Source organism: Schistocerca cancellata, chromosome 4 (assembly GCF_023864275.1).
Source record: "Schistocerca cancellata isolate TAMUIC-IGC-003103 chromosome 4, iqSchCanc2.1, whole genome shotgun sequence".
Taxonomy (NCBI): Eukaryota; Metazoa; Arthropoda; class Insecta; order Orthoptera; family Acrididae; genus Schistocerca; species Schistocerca cancellata.
The window spans coordinates 118,610,065-118,629,603 of NC_064629.1; the positions used below are offsets into that span (position 1 = coordinate 118,610,065).

Sequence of the window (19,539 nt, forward strand, 5' to 3'; positions counted from 1 at the left end):
ATGAACCACACATCCCTAAAATTCTTCTAGTGAACTAAAGTTGACTATTCTCCTTCCCTACTACAATCCTCACATGTCCGTTAAATTTCATTTTGCTGTGCAACATTATGCCCAGATATTTAAGCAATGTGACTGTGTCAAGTAGGACAGTACTAATGCTGTATCTGAACATTACAGGTTTGTTTTTCCAACTCATGTGCATTAACTTACATTTTCCTACATTTAGGACCAGCTGTCATTTATCATATGATCTAGAAATTTTATGTAAGTCATCTTGTATCTTTCTACAGTCACTCTACTTGGTCACCTTCCCATACACCACAGCATCATCAGCAAACTACCACAGACTGCTGCCCACCCTGTCGGCCAGATCATTTATGTATATAGAAAATATTAGTGGTCCTATCACACTTCCCTGTGGCACTCTGGACAGTACCCTTGTCTCTGATGAACACTTGCCAATTAAGGGCGACATACTGGGTTCTATCACTGAAAAAGTCTTCGAGCCACTCACATATCTGGGAACCTATTCCCTATGCTCGTACTTTCCTTAAGTCTGCAATGGGATACTGTTTCAAATGTTTATCCTACTTATTTCCTGGGGTTGTTTTCCAGATGACTGCCTAGATGTTTGGATGGCACAAAGAAAATTGACTTTGTCCTCAATTATTTAGAAGGGGATGATACCAATTGGGTAGCAGTCCATTCAAAAGAATTGTCTTTTTGGAGTGACTTTCAAGATAAATTTAAAAAGAAATATTGGTAGTTAAGTACTCAGGAAAAGTTGACTCTTGAGTTACTAGAAATTAGGTATTTCAGTAGTAGCTGGGATAGCTATAAAAAGTGTACTAAATGACAGCTAACAAGAGGGGGACCTGACCGATTGAAATATGTTTAAGTTAAGCTTTTGTTTAAGAAAGGAGATAAAGAAATATCAAACTTTCATCCAATTTCACTTTTGACAGCATTCTCAAAAATTCTAGAAAATGTGGTGTACAACCAGCTTCATAACCATCTTCCAACAAATAAAACATTTTCAAAGCCATAGTTCAGCTATCTAAAGTATTTTGATATTGAGAAGGCTACCTACACACACAGCAAAAATTTAGTTCATTCCTTCGACAATATATTACTGGCTAGTGGTTTATATTGTGATCACGAATAGGAATTTGACTGTGTAAATCACAATATCTTTATAAGTAAATTAGAATTATAAAAGAAAATGCTGCAAAACTGTTCAAATGCTTTATCTCTGACATGAAACAGGTGGTGTCCATGGCAAAGATAGATGTATTAAGCTATCAGACATTATCAAACTGGTAACTAATTATGTGTGGTGTCCCAAAAGGTTCCAATTTTGGGTCCTAACATTTCTTCTTCAATGACCTTTCATCAGTGACATTAGCAGGTGCCAAGTTCATTTTGTTTGCAGATTATGCAAACACTGCAATAAATAGCAAATCAAGTATAATCTCAGAAAGATCAGTTAATGAAATTATCATGGACATTAATAAATGGTTCCTAGCCAATTGTTTGGCACTGTACTTTGAAAGAACACACTATACGCACTTAGCAACTTTTAAAGAGGTTTCATACCTGCATATGCCCAAAAGATGAGGAGGAGCAGATGGAAGACAGTGTTAAATTCTTGGTATTACAACTCGATAATAAATTCAACAGGAAGGTGCATAGCTCAGAACTGCTGATGTGCCTCAACAAATCTTTATTTGCAATGCGAATCTTGTCAGACACAGATGACATAAAAATAAAAATAAATAAATAAAAACTAGAATGCTATGACTACCTTCATTCCATGATGTCATACACGATTATTTTTTGGAGTAGCTCATCAAGCCAAGCTAAAGTTTTCGAAGTCTAAAAAAGTTTAATAAGAATTATTTGACATATTGTAACATAGCAAGTTATTACTGAATAATATTTATTGCAATATAGCATGCAGCTGTGTATCACGGTGGCTGTAGAATTCGGTCATTGCTATGAGTCACAGTGCAGCTGATGCCTCTAGCCATGAGAAAGGTCTCCAGTAACATCTAGTAGGAATGTAAACTCTTACCCCCTACGAATCTAAATAAACCAAAGAAATTACCAACCGATTTTGTTCAAACTTGGTATACCATCCTTTGTCATTAATAAAAGAATCCTATCAAAATTTCAGAATTTTATCTCATATAGTTCCAGAGATTGAGAAAATTACTTAAAAGTAAAAAAAACCCGACACTTATGTTTCAAAACTCAGTTAGGAACAATAGCAGTTTGTCTTTTACTATCATCTAAAGTCTTGCCAGAATTCTCAGTATATAAAATCACTTTATCTGCTAATTATTTTTGTTGTGTGTATACACGGGACTGAATGAGTGAGTGTCTGTGGGACATGTGTAAAAACATAATACTACTTTATGTAGAAACTTATGAAAATGGATCATGGGAAAATTGCGGTGCAACCACGAAGCTGACGACGTATGTCGATGTGTGCTTGCTTTTGTAAGAGAGCATTGTCGATGGGTACTGTGCTGGATCAATGACATAGCAATCGTTATCCAGGGCCGACGACGGGCTGCAATGATTTAAATGACACTCTTCACAGACTAATCTTATCACTTTTAAGCATCTCTGTGCTAAGGCACACTACCTTAGTAAGCAGAGTAAAAATGAATGCTGGGAGTGCTATGTTTCCTCCCTGGGGTGTATGCCTCTTCATCCCAGATTTGTTCTAAGCTCCGTAGGCTTCTAGGCTGCCAGCAACACTCAAGTGTTCAGGGTCTTATCCTAAAGGGTGCTCTGTGGACTGATCCCTCAGTCCTTGCAGGACACCATGTGAAACACTTTGCGACAGCATCAGCATCCTCTTCCTATTCTGCTGCTCTTCTCCAGCAGAAACGATGAGGTGAAGGAGCCCCTTCTGTTTCAACCCCCGCCAAGCTGAAGCCTATAATGAACGTTTCATTGAAGGGGAATTCTTGCAGGCTCTGACCTCTTCATATGACCCACCCCAAGGCCTGGATTCCATCCAAAACCAGATGATCACTGCTTGGACATTACCTAGAGACATCATCTACTCAGGACATTCAACTGCATTTGTCTCTTGGATGTCTTCGTCTTGCAATGGCGAGACAGCATAGTTATCCCTGTACTTAAGCCTGGGAAGAACCCAATGTCTCTCAACAGTTACTGACCGATTAGCTGGACCAACTTACTTTTTAAACTGCTAGAGAGGATTGTTAGCTTTCAGTTATGTTGGGTACTCGAATCTTGGGACCTTTTGTCTCCGTATCAGTGTGGCTTCTGGGAAGAGCAGTCTACAACTGATCATGTACTCAAATTGGAAACAACAGTCAGACAGGGTTTTTCTAAATGCCGAAACCGTATCGCGGTCTTCTTTGACCTACATAAGGCATATGACACAGCTTTGTGCCATCATATGTTAGTTATCCTCCATAACTGGGGATTTTGTGGCCCTCTTCTGATTTTTATCTGCGAATTTTTATCCCACCGGCTCTTCCAGCTTAGAGTTGGCACTTCAGTCAACACCCCTCGGATCCAGGAGGATGGTATCCCACGGGGTTCTGTGTTCAGGGTCACACTCTTCATCACCATCAATGGGCTTATAACCTCTTTGGGCCTCTGGTTAGGCTGGCATTGTATGTTGATGATTTTTTAATCTGGTTCAGCTCCCACGCACTTCAATGCGAGATGCTTAAAATATTTTCCACAGCGAAATTTTGTATCAAAACTGGCAGAAAATCCAAAGAGATTCTGATTGTATGTGAAGTATGCTAGTGGCAACACAATCAGTGCCTTCTTTGTGTGATAGTAATAGAGATACTACCGAAGATAGTGCTGCCAAAGCAGGGTTACTAAACACAGCCTTCAGAAAACCTTTCACAAAAGAAGATGAAGTAAATATTCCAGAAGTCGAATCAAGAACAGCCGCCAACATGAGTAACATAGAAGTAGATATCCTCAGAGTAGTGAAACAACTTAAATCACTTAATAAAAGCATCTTTTGGTCCAGACTGCGTAACACTTGGGTTCTTTTCAGAGTATGCTGATGCAATAGCTCCATACTTAACAATCATATACAACTCTTCGCTCGACAAAAGATCTTTACCCGAAGACTGGAAGTTTGCAAAGGTCACACCAATATTCAAGAAAGGTAGTAGGAGTAATCCACTAAATTACTGGCTCATATCATTAATGTCAATATGCAGCAGGATTTTGGAACATATATTGCATTCGAACATTGTGAATTACCTCGAAGAAAATGGTCTATTGACACATAGTCAACATGTATTTAAAAAACATTGTTCTGGTGAAACACAGCTAGCTCTTTACGCGCACAAAGTGTTAAGTGCTACCGACAAGGTATTTCAAATTGATTCCGTATTTCTGGATTTTCAGAAGACTTTTGACACTGTACCACACAAGTGGCTTGTAGTGAAATTGCATGCCTATGGAATATTGTCTCAGTTATGTGACTGGACTTGTGATCTCCTGTCAGAGGGGTCACAGTTCATAGTAACTGACGGAAAGTCATTGAGCAAAACAGAAGTTATATCAGGCATTCCCCAAGGTAGTGTTATAGGCCCTTTGCTGTTCCTTACCTATATCAACGATTTGCAAGACAATCTGAGCAGCCATGTTAGGTTGTTTGTAGGTGACACTGTCATTTGTCAACTAGTAAAGTCATCAGAAGATCAAAACAAAGCACAAAACAATTTAGAAAAGATATATGTATGGTGTGAAAATTGGCAGTTGACCCTAAATAATGAAAAGTGTGAGATCATCCACATAAGTGCTAAAAGGAATCCATTAAACTTTGGTTACATGATAAATCAGTCAAATCTGAAGGCTGTAAATTCAACTAAATACGTAGGTATTACAATTACAAACAACTTAAATTGGAAGGAACACATAGAAAATGTTGTGGGAAAGGCTAAACAAATACTACGTTTTATTGGCAGAACACTTAGAAAATGTAACAGATCACTAAGGAGACTGTCTACACTACACTTGTCCGTCTACTTTTAGAATACTGCTGTACGGTGTGGGATCCTTACCAGATAGGATTGATGGAGTCCATCGTAAAAGTTCAAAGAAGGGCAGTACATTTTGTATTATCTCAAAATAGGGGAGAGAGTGTCACCAAAATGATACAGGATTTGGGATGGACTTCACTAAAACAAAGGCATTTTTCATTGCAGAGGAATCTTCTCTCAAAATTCCAATCACCAACTTTCTCCTCCAAATGCAAAAATATTTTGTTGATGTCGACCTAGATAGGGAAAAATGATCACCATGATAAAATAAGAGAAATCAGAGCTTGTACAGAAAGATATAAGTGTTCGTTCTTTCCTCGCGCTATACGAAGTTGGAATAATAGAGGATTGTGAAGGTGGTTTGATGAACCCTCTGCCAGGCACTTAAATGTGATTTGCAGAGTATTGATGTAGATTTAGATTAGGACCTCTCCGTTTGGTGCCATAACACCCCTCAGTCAGTCAGCCAGCCAGCCAGCCAGCCAGTCAGTCACCCTGGATTCCTTCCGTACATGCAGTGGGAGGCTCATAACAATTTGTATGATAGCAATCATTTTCAAAACTTCTCGTCTTTTCTCCAGCATCACTTGCCTGTATGCCCTCCCAGGTGGGCCTTTTCGAATGTCAATTGAGATGCTGTTTCCTCAGCTGTCATCCTAACTTTTTCACCACACAATGGCATTGACGAGTGCATATGAGTTTTGACTGACACCATCCTTTCAGCAGCTGTTTCAGCAATTCCTTCTTTCTTGGCTTCTCCCCAACAGAAGACTGCCCCTTAGTGGACCTCAGAAATTGCTATGGTTATTAAAGCCTGGTTAAGTCCCATAGTGCTCAGAGCCATTAAAGCCTGTCATCATGTCTTTCAGCACTACAAATGGCATCCATCTCTCGACCACCTCTTGGCCTTGAAGTGACTTCATGCCCAGGCCCATTATCTTCTTAAATGACAGAAGCAGATTTGTTGGAAGTGATATGTCGCTGCCTTATGGTGACATACTCCATCTTTGCAGGTATGGGCAAAGCTCAGGTGTATTTTTGGCCTCAGCGTCAGTCCACTACCCAACCTGTTCCATCTTCTCAAACAGAGTCTGGAATGACTCCCTTTATCCTCCGTTCTCCACTGCGTGGAGCCATTTAATACCCTTTTTAGTGAGTGGGAATTCGCCATCGGCCTTGCACTCTGCCTTGACACAGCTCCTGGACCGGACCAGGTGCACAATGAAATGCTTCAACACTTATTGGTGGCCAGCCAGTGTCATATCTTGTCATTTTTAAACGTCTGTGGAATGAAGGAGAATTTCTTTCCCAGTGTCGAGAAAGTGCCTTCTTTCCAGTTTTGAAATCAGGTAAACTGCCTCTTCAGATGTACAGCTATCATCCGATCCCCCGAACTACTGTCTCCTCTTTCCAGATATGAAGATCCACCTCCTGCAGTGGTGGCCCAGATCTGGGGTTACATTTGCCATCTGCATCTGTTCCCTGTTTTTCTGATCTCCAGCTTCCCCATCTATCCCCCTCTTCTCCAGGCCCAATCTTGTACAACTCCATGGTGCAGTTCTGCTCAATTTTCAGTGTGTTTCGGAGTTCAGAAGTAGTCTATACTAATGGCAGCCAGTCACGCTGGCTTTGCTTACATTCTAATGAGATTTAATGAACTCCACTCCGTACCAGACGACTGCAGTGCTTTCACTGTGGAGTTGGTAGCCATCTCTGCTGCTCTTTAACATATGCATTCCTGCACTGGTGAGCCTTTCCTGATCTGTAGCAATTCTTTGAATACTTTACAAGCTTTTGACCAGAGTTACCCTTGTCATCCATTGGTCCTGACTATCCAGGATTCCCTTTTTTTCCCTAGGACAATGTGGATGCTAATCAGTGTTTGTCTGGATCCCGGGCTGTGTTGGGATCCCAGTGAATGAACTCCCTACCAGGCTTGCCAAATTGAGATCAGTATTCTGGAATCAGACCTTTGATCGGTATTGCACTGTCAGTTCGAAGGATTCGGAATATGGAATGGCATACTGTGACATTTCACTCACAACCAACTTCACAAAGTACAACAAATAGCACTCAGAAACAATAACAAACATGATCGTAATGATGAGTATCGACAGTAGATTCAGGGTAAACAGGAGAAGCATGAAATAACTTACAAGGAATAAAGGAAACCTGTGCATTATCTCTGCACAGTGCAAAAAAAGATGATGGCATTTAAATGCCAGATTGCACATTGTGTCGGGAAAACCATCATATCTCACGAAAAAATTGTCATAGTTATATGAAACAAAAACTGTTTTACACAGGAAATAGTGGGCACCTCAAGTATGCAAAAATCTAAAATTTGATTCTTTCAGCCCGTTTGCCTTCCATCTCCCATTAACTCAATTGAAGATCAAGCTCAAGGCATAACTGGTTAATTCATCTGCATTGCTGGTTAGTCAAACTAGCTCTTATCCTGATTTAGCTAAATGCTTTAAGGTAAAGAGATGGGAATAGCTAATCCTCCCTCTTTGTGGTATTGTACTCATTCTAAGAGTCATTTGAAAGTGATTTATTGTAGTTGAAGTTACTGGTTCTTTTTTCAGATACATGAAATGAAACTACATAAGAGAATAAGACTGTCATCCAAGAAGATCAAGTTTGAAGAAGGGCTTCTGAGTGTGACACACTGAGGAATGTCAGTATGTATTTGAAGACAAAAAGAAACAGTACCTAACAGCAAACAAACAGGACAGTGAAGATCCAAATATGTTGCTTTACTGCTGGAAATTATTGTGTATAAATATCCCAACCTTTATAGACTGGCATATAAGATTTTATTCATTACTGCTGTTAGTCTACTTTGAGAAATTAGCACAGGAGTCCACATGAAGTGTAAACAGTTGCAATAACACTTCTAGCTACAAACAATCCTTAGCAAACAGTGTCTTGAAGAATGCAGAAATTAGTGGCCAAAAGGTGGTTATAGCGAGACTGAATACCGTGCCATTCAAAGAAGTAGTGTCGACAGCAATGAAACTTTGAATACCAAGCAAATTAATAAGGGACTGAAGAAGTCCCAAATGGTACATAAAACGGATTAGGACACTGTTGCAGACAGTGAGAAAAGCATGCCTGATTTAAAAAGGACATAAAATCTCCAAAATGGCAACATTTTTGAGCTGCTCAAAACTTAGTGCAGGCTTCAATGTGAAATACTTTCAGTAGTTTCCACAACAAAACTAAATCTGGCTGAAAATCCAAAGAGGTTCTGTTCATATGTAAAGTATACCAGAAGTGAGTCATACTCAGTACCGTCATTGTTTGATGTCAGTGATACTGTTACCAACAACAATTTAACTAAAGTGGGTTACTAAACACAGTTTTCCAAAATTTCTTCGCAATAGATGTTGTTGCAAGTACTATGGAATTTGAATTGCGGCCAGCTGTCACCACGAGTAATTTGGAAGTAGATACTTTGGTGTAGTGAAGCAACTTGGGTCACTTAAGAAAAGCAAATCTTCTGGTCCAGACTTTATACCAGTTAGGTTCTTGTCAGAGTATCCTGATGAAATAACTCAATTTTTAGCAGTCATATACAACTGCTTGCTTGACAAATAATGCATATCTGAAGACTGGAAAATTGCACAGTTTGTACCAATAACTAAGAAAGGAAATAGAAGTAATCTGCTGAATTATAAACCCATATTATTGACATAGATTTGTATCAGGTATTTGGAATGTATGCTGTGTACCAACATTACGAGATATCTCATAGAAAATGATCTGTTGACACACAACCAACACGAAGTCAGCAAATGTGAAACACGACTGGCTCTTCATTCACACAAAATAATTATGCTATTGACAGGGGATGTAAAGCTGATTCCTTAATTATAGATTTGCAGAAAGCTTCACAATTACAAACACTTCAGATTGGAAGTAACATAAAAAATGAAACTGATGGGGAAGGCAAACTGATGACTATTTTATTGGTAGAATGCTTACATGATTTAATGAATCTACTGTACTTCCTCATCATGTCCTGGAGTATTGCTGCGTGGTGGGGGATACTTATCTAATTGTATATATGGAAGACATTGAGAAAGTTAAAGGAAGGGGTAACTTGTTAGGGGTTGCACAGAATTATTAAGGTATTGATTTTTAACACGTGATATTCAAGAATGGACCTATCAAGAAATATGAGAAGCATTCAATAAGTAATGCTACACCATTTTTCCTCAGCCAGTTTCAGGTGAAAAGCTGTGGACTTTGTGGTGGGACATCATGGAATATTCCCACTTCAGTACCTAAAGTTTCATGAAGTTCAAATAGGTGGTGCCACAATACATAGCCTTCAGAATGATGTCTGAAACAGAGGTGCAGTCCAAGCAGAGAACTGTCACTGAGTTTCTTGTGGCAGAGAACCTAAGCATTGCTGAGATTCTTAGGCACTTGCAGAATGTGTACGGAGACCTAGCAATGAACAAAGGCACCGTGAGTCATTGGGCGAGGCGTCTGTCGTCATCGTAAAAAGGTTGCGCAAATTTGTCTGATCTCCCACATCCCAGGCAACTGCACCCAGCTGTGACTCCTGCAGTGTTGGAATGTGTGGACACACTCATTCCAGGTGATAAGTGGATCACAATAAAACACCTCGCTGCACAACTAGACGCCTCTGTTGGTAGTGCTGACACACTTATTCGCTAGTTGTGGTACTCAAAGGTGTGTGCCTCCTGGGTTCCTCACCGCATGACAGAAGGCCGTAAAGAGCAATGAATGACCATCTGTGCAGAATTGCTTGCACTTTAAGAGGCTGATTGTGTCAATTTGTTTTTGTAGGACATCATCACAGGGAATCAAACATGGGTTCATCTTTCTCTTTGAACTGAAAACAAAATGGCAGTCCGTGGAGTGGCACCACACCAACTCTCCTCTGAAGAAGAAGTTCAAAACCACAACCTCAACTGCTAAAGTCATGGTGACAGTCTTCTGGCACTCTGAAGGGACCGTTCTGTTTTCTGTCCTCCCTCATGGTGCTGCAATGAACAAGGTGCTAAACTCAGGAAATTGAAGAGTGTGTTCATCACGACTAAAGTGCAAACGAACTTCCCCTTCTCCATGAGAACGCAGGGCTTTACAAGTTTGTGCACCTGAGAGGAGCTCACTGAACTTCCATTGGACTGTTCCTTGTCATCCACGCAGCAACTTGGATCTCGCACTTTCCGACTTCCACCTGTGGCCTAATGAAGGATGCAATCCACAGGGAGCAGTACATTAATGATTGGGCTGTTACTGATGCAGCAAGACGTTGACTATGGTGTCGACCAGTAGAGTGGTTCTGTGCCGGCCCCTAAATAAAACCAACCTGCTTTCAGATATAAGTGTTGTGTTTCTTATTTAACACTCCTTTTAGTGTGAAACTGGTTCTGTGAACCCTCTACCAAACACTTAAGTGTGTATTGAAGAATAGCCACATAGATATAAATGTAAATTTAGTGCCTTGGCAGAAAATGATTTGAGTCATGCGGTACTTGCCATTTCAGAGAGTACAATAAATGCTCAAAACTTGAAGGACAGTCTACTTATATACAATTATTTGGTACGTTTCTCACCAAAATTGTTTATTATAAAATTGCATATTTTTATTTAATGTAAGTACAGGATGAACAATTCTCTCAGAAAGCTTACAAGAAACAAAACCTTCCTGCTTCATGCTTCTTGATCCTGTTACCCAAATAAGATATTTCGTGGTAGTTATGTTCATAATGGATGTAGTTTTTTTATTATATATTATGAAATCTTTTGTAGGGAAATATAAAAGTACACGTCACTGCTTATGCTGTAGCAAACTAGCTCTTACAGCTTTAGTGTATCATATACACTGGGTAGATTACATTAAATTTTATGAGCCTGCAAGAATTGGATGAGATGAGCGCTACTGACGTAGCTCACGGAGTGACTTTTGTGGCATTGGCCACACTGCATCTCAGGAGCTATGGGCTGGGCTGGATGGGATTGCCAGGCCAGCCCAGGCGCATGATGGACTGACTAAGACTTAGGCGGAGTAGTGAGCAACACATGGTGGGTTGTGGTGGGTTAGCAGTCTGCAGCGCATAGGTCTGCCTGCCAGGGAAGGATGCTGAACGAGGTTGGGGAGGGTGTCTGTCTTTGGGGTTAGCCTTTGGGGTCTGTCTTCTTTCTTTCTCAGGCTCTGGAATTCCTAGTCTCACCTTTCCTTTCTTACTGCCCCACCAGGGGCACAGTTCTATCCTCTCTCAATCCACATTCAATAGTTCCCTCACGTAAACCCTTCTTGTGTTAGTATACTTAAACCTGCTTTCATAGGATTGCTTGAGATGTAGCAATGCTCAAGTAATCCAATGTCAACTTCAAAAAAGAAACAAATAATTTTCTGAATTCTGTGTTGAAAGATAATTAATGCAGTGCTACACAAAATATGAAAGGTGTAAAGACTGCATGGTAATTAAAATGGCTGAGAGTTTAAACCTAGGTACTACCACATATTTATTTACTTACGTTATATATTCATTGTGACATTTTTAGCCAAAGCTGGGGAATATGTGGTGTAACATATCACTTCAGCAGACTAATGTGTAACTCTACGTCTATGTGGCCAATGAATGATGATCTCGATAGTTAAAAAATAATAGTTTTTTAATTAAGAAAAGAAAACTGTGTGTGTGTGTGTGTGTGTGTGTGTGTGTAAGTGTTACATAAAACATATGTAACACTTACATAGATGGACACTACACGTGTTCAAGGTGGGACTTCAATTGGAGTATTACCACGAGTTGCAATACCTGCGAACAATATGTGTAACATCCTTAGCACATTGCACCACCAAGAAAATGCATGTGCCATACAATGCTAAATGACATTGCAGCAGAACGCAAAACTTATAGCTATCTGCCAAAACTGTTTGTAGTCGGATGTCTGATATCAAACTGAAGAGACAAGCAATGTTTCCTATTACTAACTGGTGAAGTATTGTACATTTGGGATACAATTTAAGCATTTGAGAAAAGAAGTGTGGTGTCTTACTTTGTAGAAAGTTGAAATTGCTTGAAACATTCTCAGCTGCGAGCACAGACACAATTGAACCAGTGACAGTTAAAATGTTATAATTCGATGTGGTCCAAGAAGAATATTTAATTTCAGGCACAGCAGTATTCAGTTTCAAATCTGAACACACACACACACACACACACACACACACACACACACACATTGTGGCACTTTACAGTGGTTTGCTGAGAACATATGTAGATCCAGCTGGGATTTCTATGAATGCTTCTTACTCATCTAAAATTACTCTTATCAGTCAGGGTGCACCATTAAGTATTAGTTTTGTTCAACTTGAGAAATGAGCATCTGTTGATAAAGTGTGTGAAATGGCGAACAGCAGTATAATGAAATACCATATAGTCTGTGTGTGTTGATTTTTGAAAACGGAAGAAAACTCCCACTCTTCTACACATAAAAGTATAGTATGGTGTCATATGATCATCAAAGTCAATGTAAAAGACTGTGAAATGGAACACAACTTAAAAGAAACCCCAGCTCCCTTCAGACCATCTTGATGTTCAATACAGGTACTACAGTGCATAAGAATTTAGGAAAATCAATTCAATTGTTCACAGCCAGTGGGACCTGCACTGCATCACATCCTATTTAGTTGCTGCTATCTCACTGTTGAGGTAAAGTGCCACAAGTGGTGGGCGTTGCATAGGGGGTGACTAAGCTGATAGCTTGACTGAGATGGTCCTCCTCTTCATCCAGCCACTCCAGCAATATGAAATGGTTCTAATTCATTTACAAATTGGGCACTGTCCTTTGACATTTAGATACTGCATCTAGCAAGAGGAACTGTTGTATATTACTCAAAGTGACACATTTTACCTGATTATTTATATTCAGATAAGAGCCCAGAGGTTAGTTTATAATCACCCCTCTCTGTTATTTTAAGAGATGCAGAGATTAATTTGCTGTGAATGAACGGATTTTGTTCAATGTTCAGTCTGCTTGCAACATTATAAGGGAGGAGTTTGCTGTGACTTACCAGTGTTGCTTTTTGGTAATGTGTCAGACTACGTACCAAAGGTCTTGGGTTCAATCCCCAGTCAGTCAAAGGGTTTTCGTGTGTCACTTATCACTTCTTTCACCTCTGAAATGTTTGTTGAAATGAGAAATGCTAAGTTGGACTGTGGTTCGGAGTCCACATAGGAGTGTAGGTTCATCTATAACTGGCTGGGTATGTCAGTTCAGGGGACAGAGACAGGCAAAGGCAAACCACATCCAAAAGCACCTGCCTAGTAAAGCACTACTGTGTTCAAACCAACCTTATGATTGATCACAGCTTATGTAAGTGATCAGCCAAGCACATTTTTCTTATATTATCCTTTAGTCTATTAATTAATCTAGGTTTTCCTGAGTGAGGTGGTGCAGCGGGTAGCACATTGGACACCCATTCAGGAGGGCAACAGTTCGAACACGTGTCTGATCATCCTGATTGAGGTTTTCCATAATTTCCCTAAATCACTCCAGGTAAATGTTGAGGTATTTCCAGCAAAAGGGCACAACCAATATCCATCCTTTTTCTTGAACAACATAAGCTTGTACTCCATGTCTGATGACCCCATTGTCAATGGGACATTAAACTTTAATATTCCTTCCTTCCTTAATGTAGGTTTTAGGAGTACATTTTAGAATAATACCCACTGTTACCATGTTTCATTTTGTCTGGTTCAAAGTGAGAAAGACTGTAAGATAACCATTGTAATATGCAGAAAGCATTGTTGTTGATTTTTTGTTGTTGATTCATTCATTACATTTCAACCATATTAATCACAGATTATTTCAACAAGAGCACTGTTAATAAGTGTCAAAGTTACACAATTACCTGTGATCTGTGCAACTCTAGTCTGGATACTCAGTCATCCATAAACCCTTATCATATCACAGATAGCATGTTTCATTCGTGTGTGTATCCACATATCACTGCTGTTTCTTTGTTATGAACATTTGTGTTTTCAATAGAACAATTGACATCTTTTTATTCTTTTCAATAATTCCTAATGTTGCCTTAAACACACACAGTTTGGCAATGAACCTTTCTCTTGCTGCTTATTTTGGGACCAAGAACTCATGTGATGGAGCACACTTCATATTTGATGGTATTTGTCAGTTTCAAACCTATTTCCTGAGCAAAACACTGTAGCTATGACTTACTTTAAAACATTTATTCATTCATGTGTGTTGCATGAATTTTCATAACAGGGACAGGTCTTGTGTTTGGCCCCGTGTATGCTCCACTTAACGCAGAATAATGAAAGCCTAGGTTCTTTTACGTTATACACGTTTCAGCTTTTGTCTTGTTTTCATAGACACATCTTGACTTTCGTAGCAGATAGTGATTTGCATTCTGGCATAAATCAAGTACATAATACTTTACTTTCTTGCTTTCCAGTGCCGCCTTTATTTGTTATTGAGTTCCTTCATCGTGTTGTGGACACCTTTGAAGATTATTTCGGTGAATGCACAGAATCAATTATAAAGGAACATTATGTAGTGGTATATGAGGTGAGTGAGAAGGAAAAAACTGGGTTGGTCATAGATTTTCTCTATGCTTTTAATAACATATTTATTCTGTTTTTCAGTTGCTTGATGAAATGTTGGATAATGGGTTTCCATTAGCTACTGAATCTAATATTTTGAAAGAGCTGATAAAACCACCAAACATTTTGAGAACAATAGCCAACACTGTAACAGGAAAGTCAAAGTAAGATACATGCATTTTTTATATATAGCATTATTTATTCTTCATTTACTTGGATGTTGGATGAAATTATCACTCTTGGAGCAACTTCTGTGATCAGTTAATGTTATGAGAGAGCTCATGACATTAGTAATGAAAGCACCTTCACAATAATTAACAACACAATTTTGTTGGCTTGCTTTAATTGTATTGTTGTTTTGAGGATAGGCATTGGTTATTACGGATTGTTGATTATACATTTGTACATCTTCTGGACACCATCTGGTTCTGTTCTTTGCTTTGTCCAATTGCCACACGTCATTATTTTTGCCCCACGATATGGTGTACACACCATCTCTTCACTGTTCTTGTCTTGAGGTGCTTCAAAAAATGGGAAACAGACCTCTAATTGTATTTACTTCCATTAAGAATAGTTGTGTGTTCATTATTAATGTTTGAGTGAACTACCAGACTGGTAAGCATGACATGTGTATGGTTAATCCTGACTGTGGACTACTTGTATTATGCAGAACAGTTGTCCATGGCATTAGTATTTTCATTGTTCACAATTAAAGTGCACTATTTCAGCTTGCAGTCTCTGTATGCTCAGAGCCTAAACTCATCAGTTTCTGCTGCTGCCCATTTAAGTGAAAACTCCTCACTGGAGCCTGTTGTCAGGTGCAAGTGGACTTTACTGGGGTAGAAAGAAGAGCAAATACACGAGTTCACAAGTATGAAAGAGGACTTGTGCCATTGATGCTTGAACAATTGTTGACTATGATGATTACTATATACTGATACAGTGATTGATGAGTTAGCAGTAGTGATTGATGGGTTATCAGTGAAAATTATTCTGTTTATAAATCCTTTTGACGAGTTACCAAGTCTATGAAAGACAGTACAAGAAAACAGGTTACAAGGATGAAGGATATTTGTTAAGTGTTGGTTAATTATTGACATAAATTTACACCGGTCTTCTCAGTAGTTACAGAAATGAATCATAAGCTTCACAATGCTCTAGTAATCCTAAAATGCAAGTTGCTGTGACAAAAAAAAATACACAAATAGTGCATTTTTCAGTTGTAGGGCCATAATGTTGACATTTCTCTGTGACCTGTTTTTGTGTGTTGGAGCACACATTTTCTCAAGGTGGAGGATGAATAAACTAGAATACAAATCTTTTGTTTGCGTTAGATGATCATTGCACATTTTTCATTGTAAGCATGGACTGCAAAAATCAAACTTTTTCCAACTATCACTCTTCCTCTTATGGAGCACATTTGCAGTTATATATAATGCATCACATAATTTTCGTCTTACGCCTTCCACAGTCTCTCAAAATGCAGATTCGTTATAGGCAGTCTGATCCTGAGAGTCGTCAGTGATTTACGTCTTACCCATGCTACCTGACAACAGCAAAATCACACACTCAACTTCTGTACTGAGTCACAACTAGCCTCACAGTATTGCATGCTTCAGTGAGAGGGAACAAATCAACGAGTGGGAAGTGACTGCAGTCCTGCTGTTCTTGAACTCGTCATAGTCGCAGAACTGTAGAGGTAAGGAAGGAAGCAAGCCAGTATAGCACTGACGGAAAAATGGCACCTCAATTTCTAACTTATGTGACCCTCGACATTAGACTTGTACTCTCTCCATTCCTGATCACTGAATTGTGCAGGTGGGAACACTCTGTACAATGTACCCTAGATTCCAGTAACCCTCCTGGCCTTAACCTTAGTCAGTCATTGACCTTCACCAACCCATCCCCTTCCCTGTTCCCACTCCAGCACTACACAGCCCTCTACTCCACCAATGCACCCACAGATTTACATGATCCACAATATGAAGGTGATTTTTTGCTGTGGAAGGGATGACAGCTGTCAAAAAGCAGGTGCTTTTGATGGTTAGTGGGTTCGGTGCAGACAGAAGTGTGGACAGAGCCATCAGAGAGGTGGAGGTTGAGGTCCAGAAAGGTGGCATGTTAGACTGAGGAGGAGGACCAGGTGAAGTGAATGAGAGATGTGTTTAGGCTGTCTGGAAATGCGTACCAGGTGTCTTGGCCCTGGGTGCAGATCATGAAGATGCAATCAGTGAACCTGCACAAGGGGCTTGGGGTTCTGGGATGTTAGAAAGTTTTCCTCTGGATGGCTCATAAACAGATTGGCATAGTAAGGTGTGCTGCGGATGGAGAAGTAGTTGTGTGAGGATGTAACGTGATTAGATACATAAGGAATATATAGTGGCACAGCACTTCAGACACCAGTTGTAGCAAGGTGTCGGGAAGGCTGCAGCATCATTAGGATAAGAGTTGGAGGGATTGAGGGATTGGCGACAAACTTCCATGATCGTAGTTTGCCCCCCTCGCACTGTCCTGTAGGCAGCAGTTCTCCAGTCGGAACAGGCCGAAGTTCTAATCTGTCTGTGTTGTTTACTATTTCTAATATGTCTTAATGATGACCCATTCCATCAGAATTTGGTGTACTGGGAGTTCAGGTGGGTTTTTGGTTCTGTACCTTAAATAGATGTAGGCTGCATAGACAAGGTCAAGTTACTTGGTGGTATAGTTTACTGTGATATCCCTGCATGTGCTGGAGCATGTGCTCTGAAGTAATGCAGCCTTTGCAAGTTGCTATTAGCTCACTGAACTTTCCTAGTTTTTCACTCAGACAGACTGTAACAAATACGGAGACCAAACTAATAAAATAATACGGCAAAACACTTCGTTCTCGTTCATACGGTGGTTTCTTCACTCACTGGTTTTTTTTTACATCCCCTATACTTTATCTTTGCAAAAGAGGTTTGTCATATGTTTTCCAGGATATCCATCCCTAAAACTATGCTGACACAATGCACATAATTCCCTCACTTCAGTGTTAATTACAGGTGGAATCCTTTCTGCAGTGTTATGTTTCCCTGTACCTTGCAGTACTTAGTCATGCAAATTGAGCCTCATTGATACTGCACACAGTTTAACTGGTTTGTCTATTGCCCCATTGTGTCTTTAACCGTGTCATTATGTAACCTTTATCTAATATACAAAAACACAACAGCTGAGTAAAATATGATGATGAGAGGGGCACATAAATCTAATTCTATATTAATACTTCTCGTTACATTCAATTTCTTCTCCAGTTTGGCCGCTCGTCTTTAATACTTTATACAAAACAAACTTCCAAATGACAATTGGGCCAGACTCCTTGTTCAGAATGTTACATTGCCCATACTAAGCACAAAATAACATACGATCCTTTCAAAATTCACTTTACACACCCTCAAATCATTATATGGGTCTCTCATGACCTGCACATGCAAACCAGAATTGGAAATCTGTTAGGAGACTGACTTGCCATTGCAGAAAATAACCAGGAAGCAGTTTTTCTGCTCGCCCCACTGTTGTGCTGCTGCACGTTGCATCTGTTGGTGTCTCAAATCCAGTCTACTCTTTCAGACTGTTATTGTCAGAAGCCACTTCTGTCAGCAGTTGTAGCTGGGTAGCATTACTGATGACAGTTGTAGCAGGTTATCGGAATGGCTAGTGTAATCGGGTACCACATTACTGACAGAGATGGCATCGAGTGTCACTGATGGAGATGGCATTGAATGTCGCTTCACTGAGCAGCGCATTCATGGAGCCAGGTGTTTGTCTATGGCAATTCATAACACAGCAGTTACATTAGTACATTTATTCTGAGTGATAAATACATCAGTTGTAGCGTTGCCAGGTGACTGTCAGCGCTCCCCAGGTGCCAGCTGATCTTGGTTGTGGAAAGATTCTCAGCTCAGCAAGTGGCTTCATGTAATGGCAACCGCATGGTCTCATCCTGTTGAGTGGGCAACAGCTGAGGTGAGGTTATGTGGTCAGCATTCTGGCAATGTAATGCTGTATCTGCTCCCTGGACAGGCAGGCAGCAATCTGCAATGACGGGATCAACAGAAATTGGCCATGTAGTGTAACTGCGTGACTCACTGTGCGAAACATTTGAGCATGTAAAGTGGAACTGAGGGCCTCAGCATTGGTGGCAGAGGCAGCAGTCTGCAGGGGAAAGCTTGCAATGATAGTGTGTGCCTGCAAGGAGGTTGCATCTTTGCAGCTTTGCTGAACCATGCACCTCTTTCCCTTACTGAAAGGCCACCAGTTTGACTTACGGTGGCATCGGGCCTTGGTGCATCCAGTAGTTGTGCAGTTAATGAAGGCAGCATCTAGTAATAGCAACTAGGCGACTCATTTTGGATCGTCAATGGGGTGTGGAATGCCCCTCTTGTAGCTGGTGGCAGGCAATGAAAGATTCTGCATGGCTGAAATAATGATCATTTATGGCAGCTAGGTCCACCACAGTTTTACCAGCCTATCAGTGCTCCTCATGTAGAATGAGGAAATAGCCAGCTGTTAAGCTTGGAATGGGTTAAAATCCAGGTTGGCATGGCAGGTTTGTTTCTTCTTCCTCCCTGTGTGCTCCTGAAGGTTGGACCATGGGTCTGACATGTAAAAGGCGACTGCGTAACACGTAATTCCCAGCACCGGTAGGATTCACACAAACTCCCTTGTACAGGCCAGGTCCAGGGAGGTGTGATGGCCTTAGCTTTTACCTTCCCAAATTGCCAGTTGGTCCCTGCGTGAGAACTTTAGGAGGTGTAACCTGAGATGTGAATAATCACCAAAGAGGGGGGCCAGTTGGAAGGAGTGTGCAATCGGAGACGCTGGCAATAAGAGAGGGGCCAGTT

General features: G+C 40.2%; 1 protein-coding gene across 1 annotated transcript in view; it reads left to right on the forward strand.

Moving 5' to 3' along the window:
• The window catches only part of LOC126183460 (AP-3 complex subunit mu-1), a 141,365-nt gene that overhangs the window by 29,022 nt on the left and 92,804 nt on the right, over window positions 1-19,539 (forward strand). Inside the window, exons 3-4 of the mRNA XM_049925460.1 lie at window positions 14,530-14,642; window positions 14,720-14,841. Coding sequence (XP_049781417.1) covers window positions 14,530-14,642; window positions 14,720-14,841 — 235 coding nt within the window. The remainder of the gene's footprint in view (window positions 1-14,529; window positions 14,643-14,719; window positions 14,842-19,539) is intronic.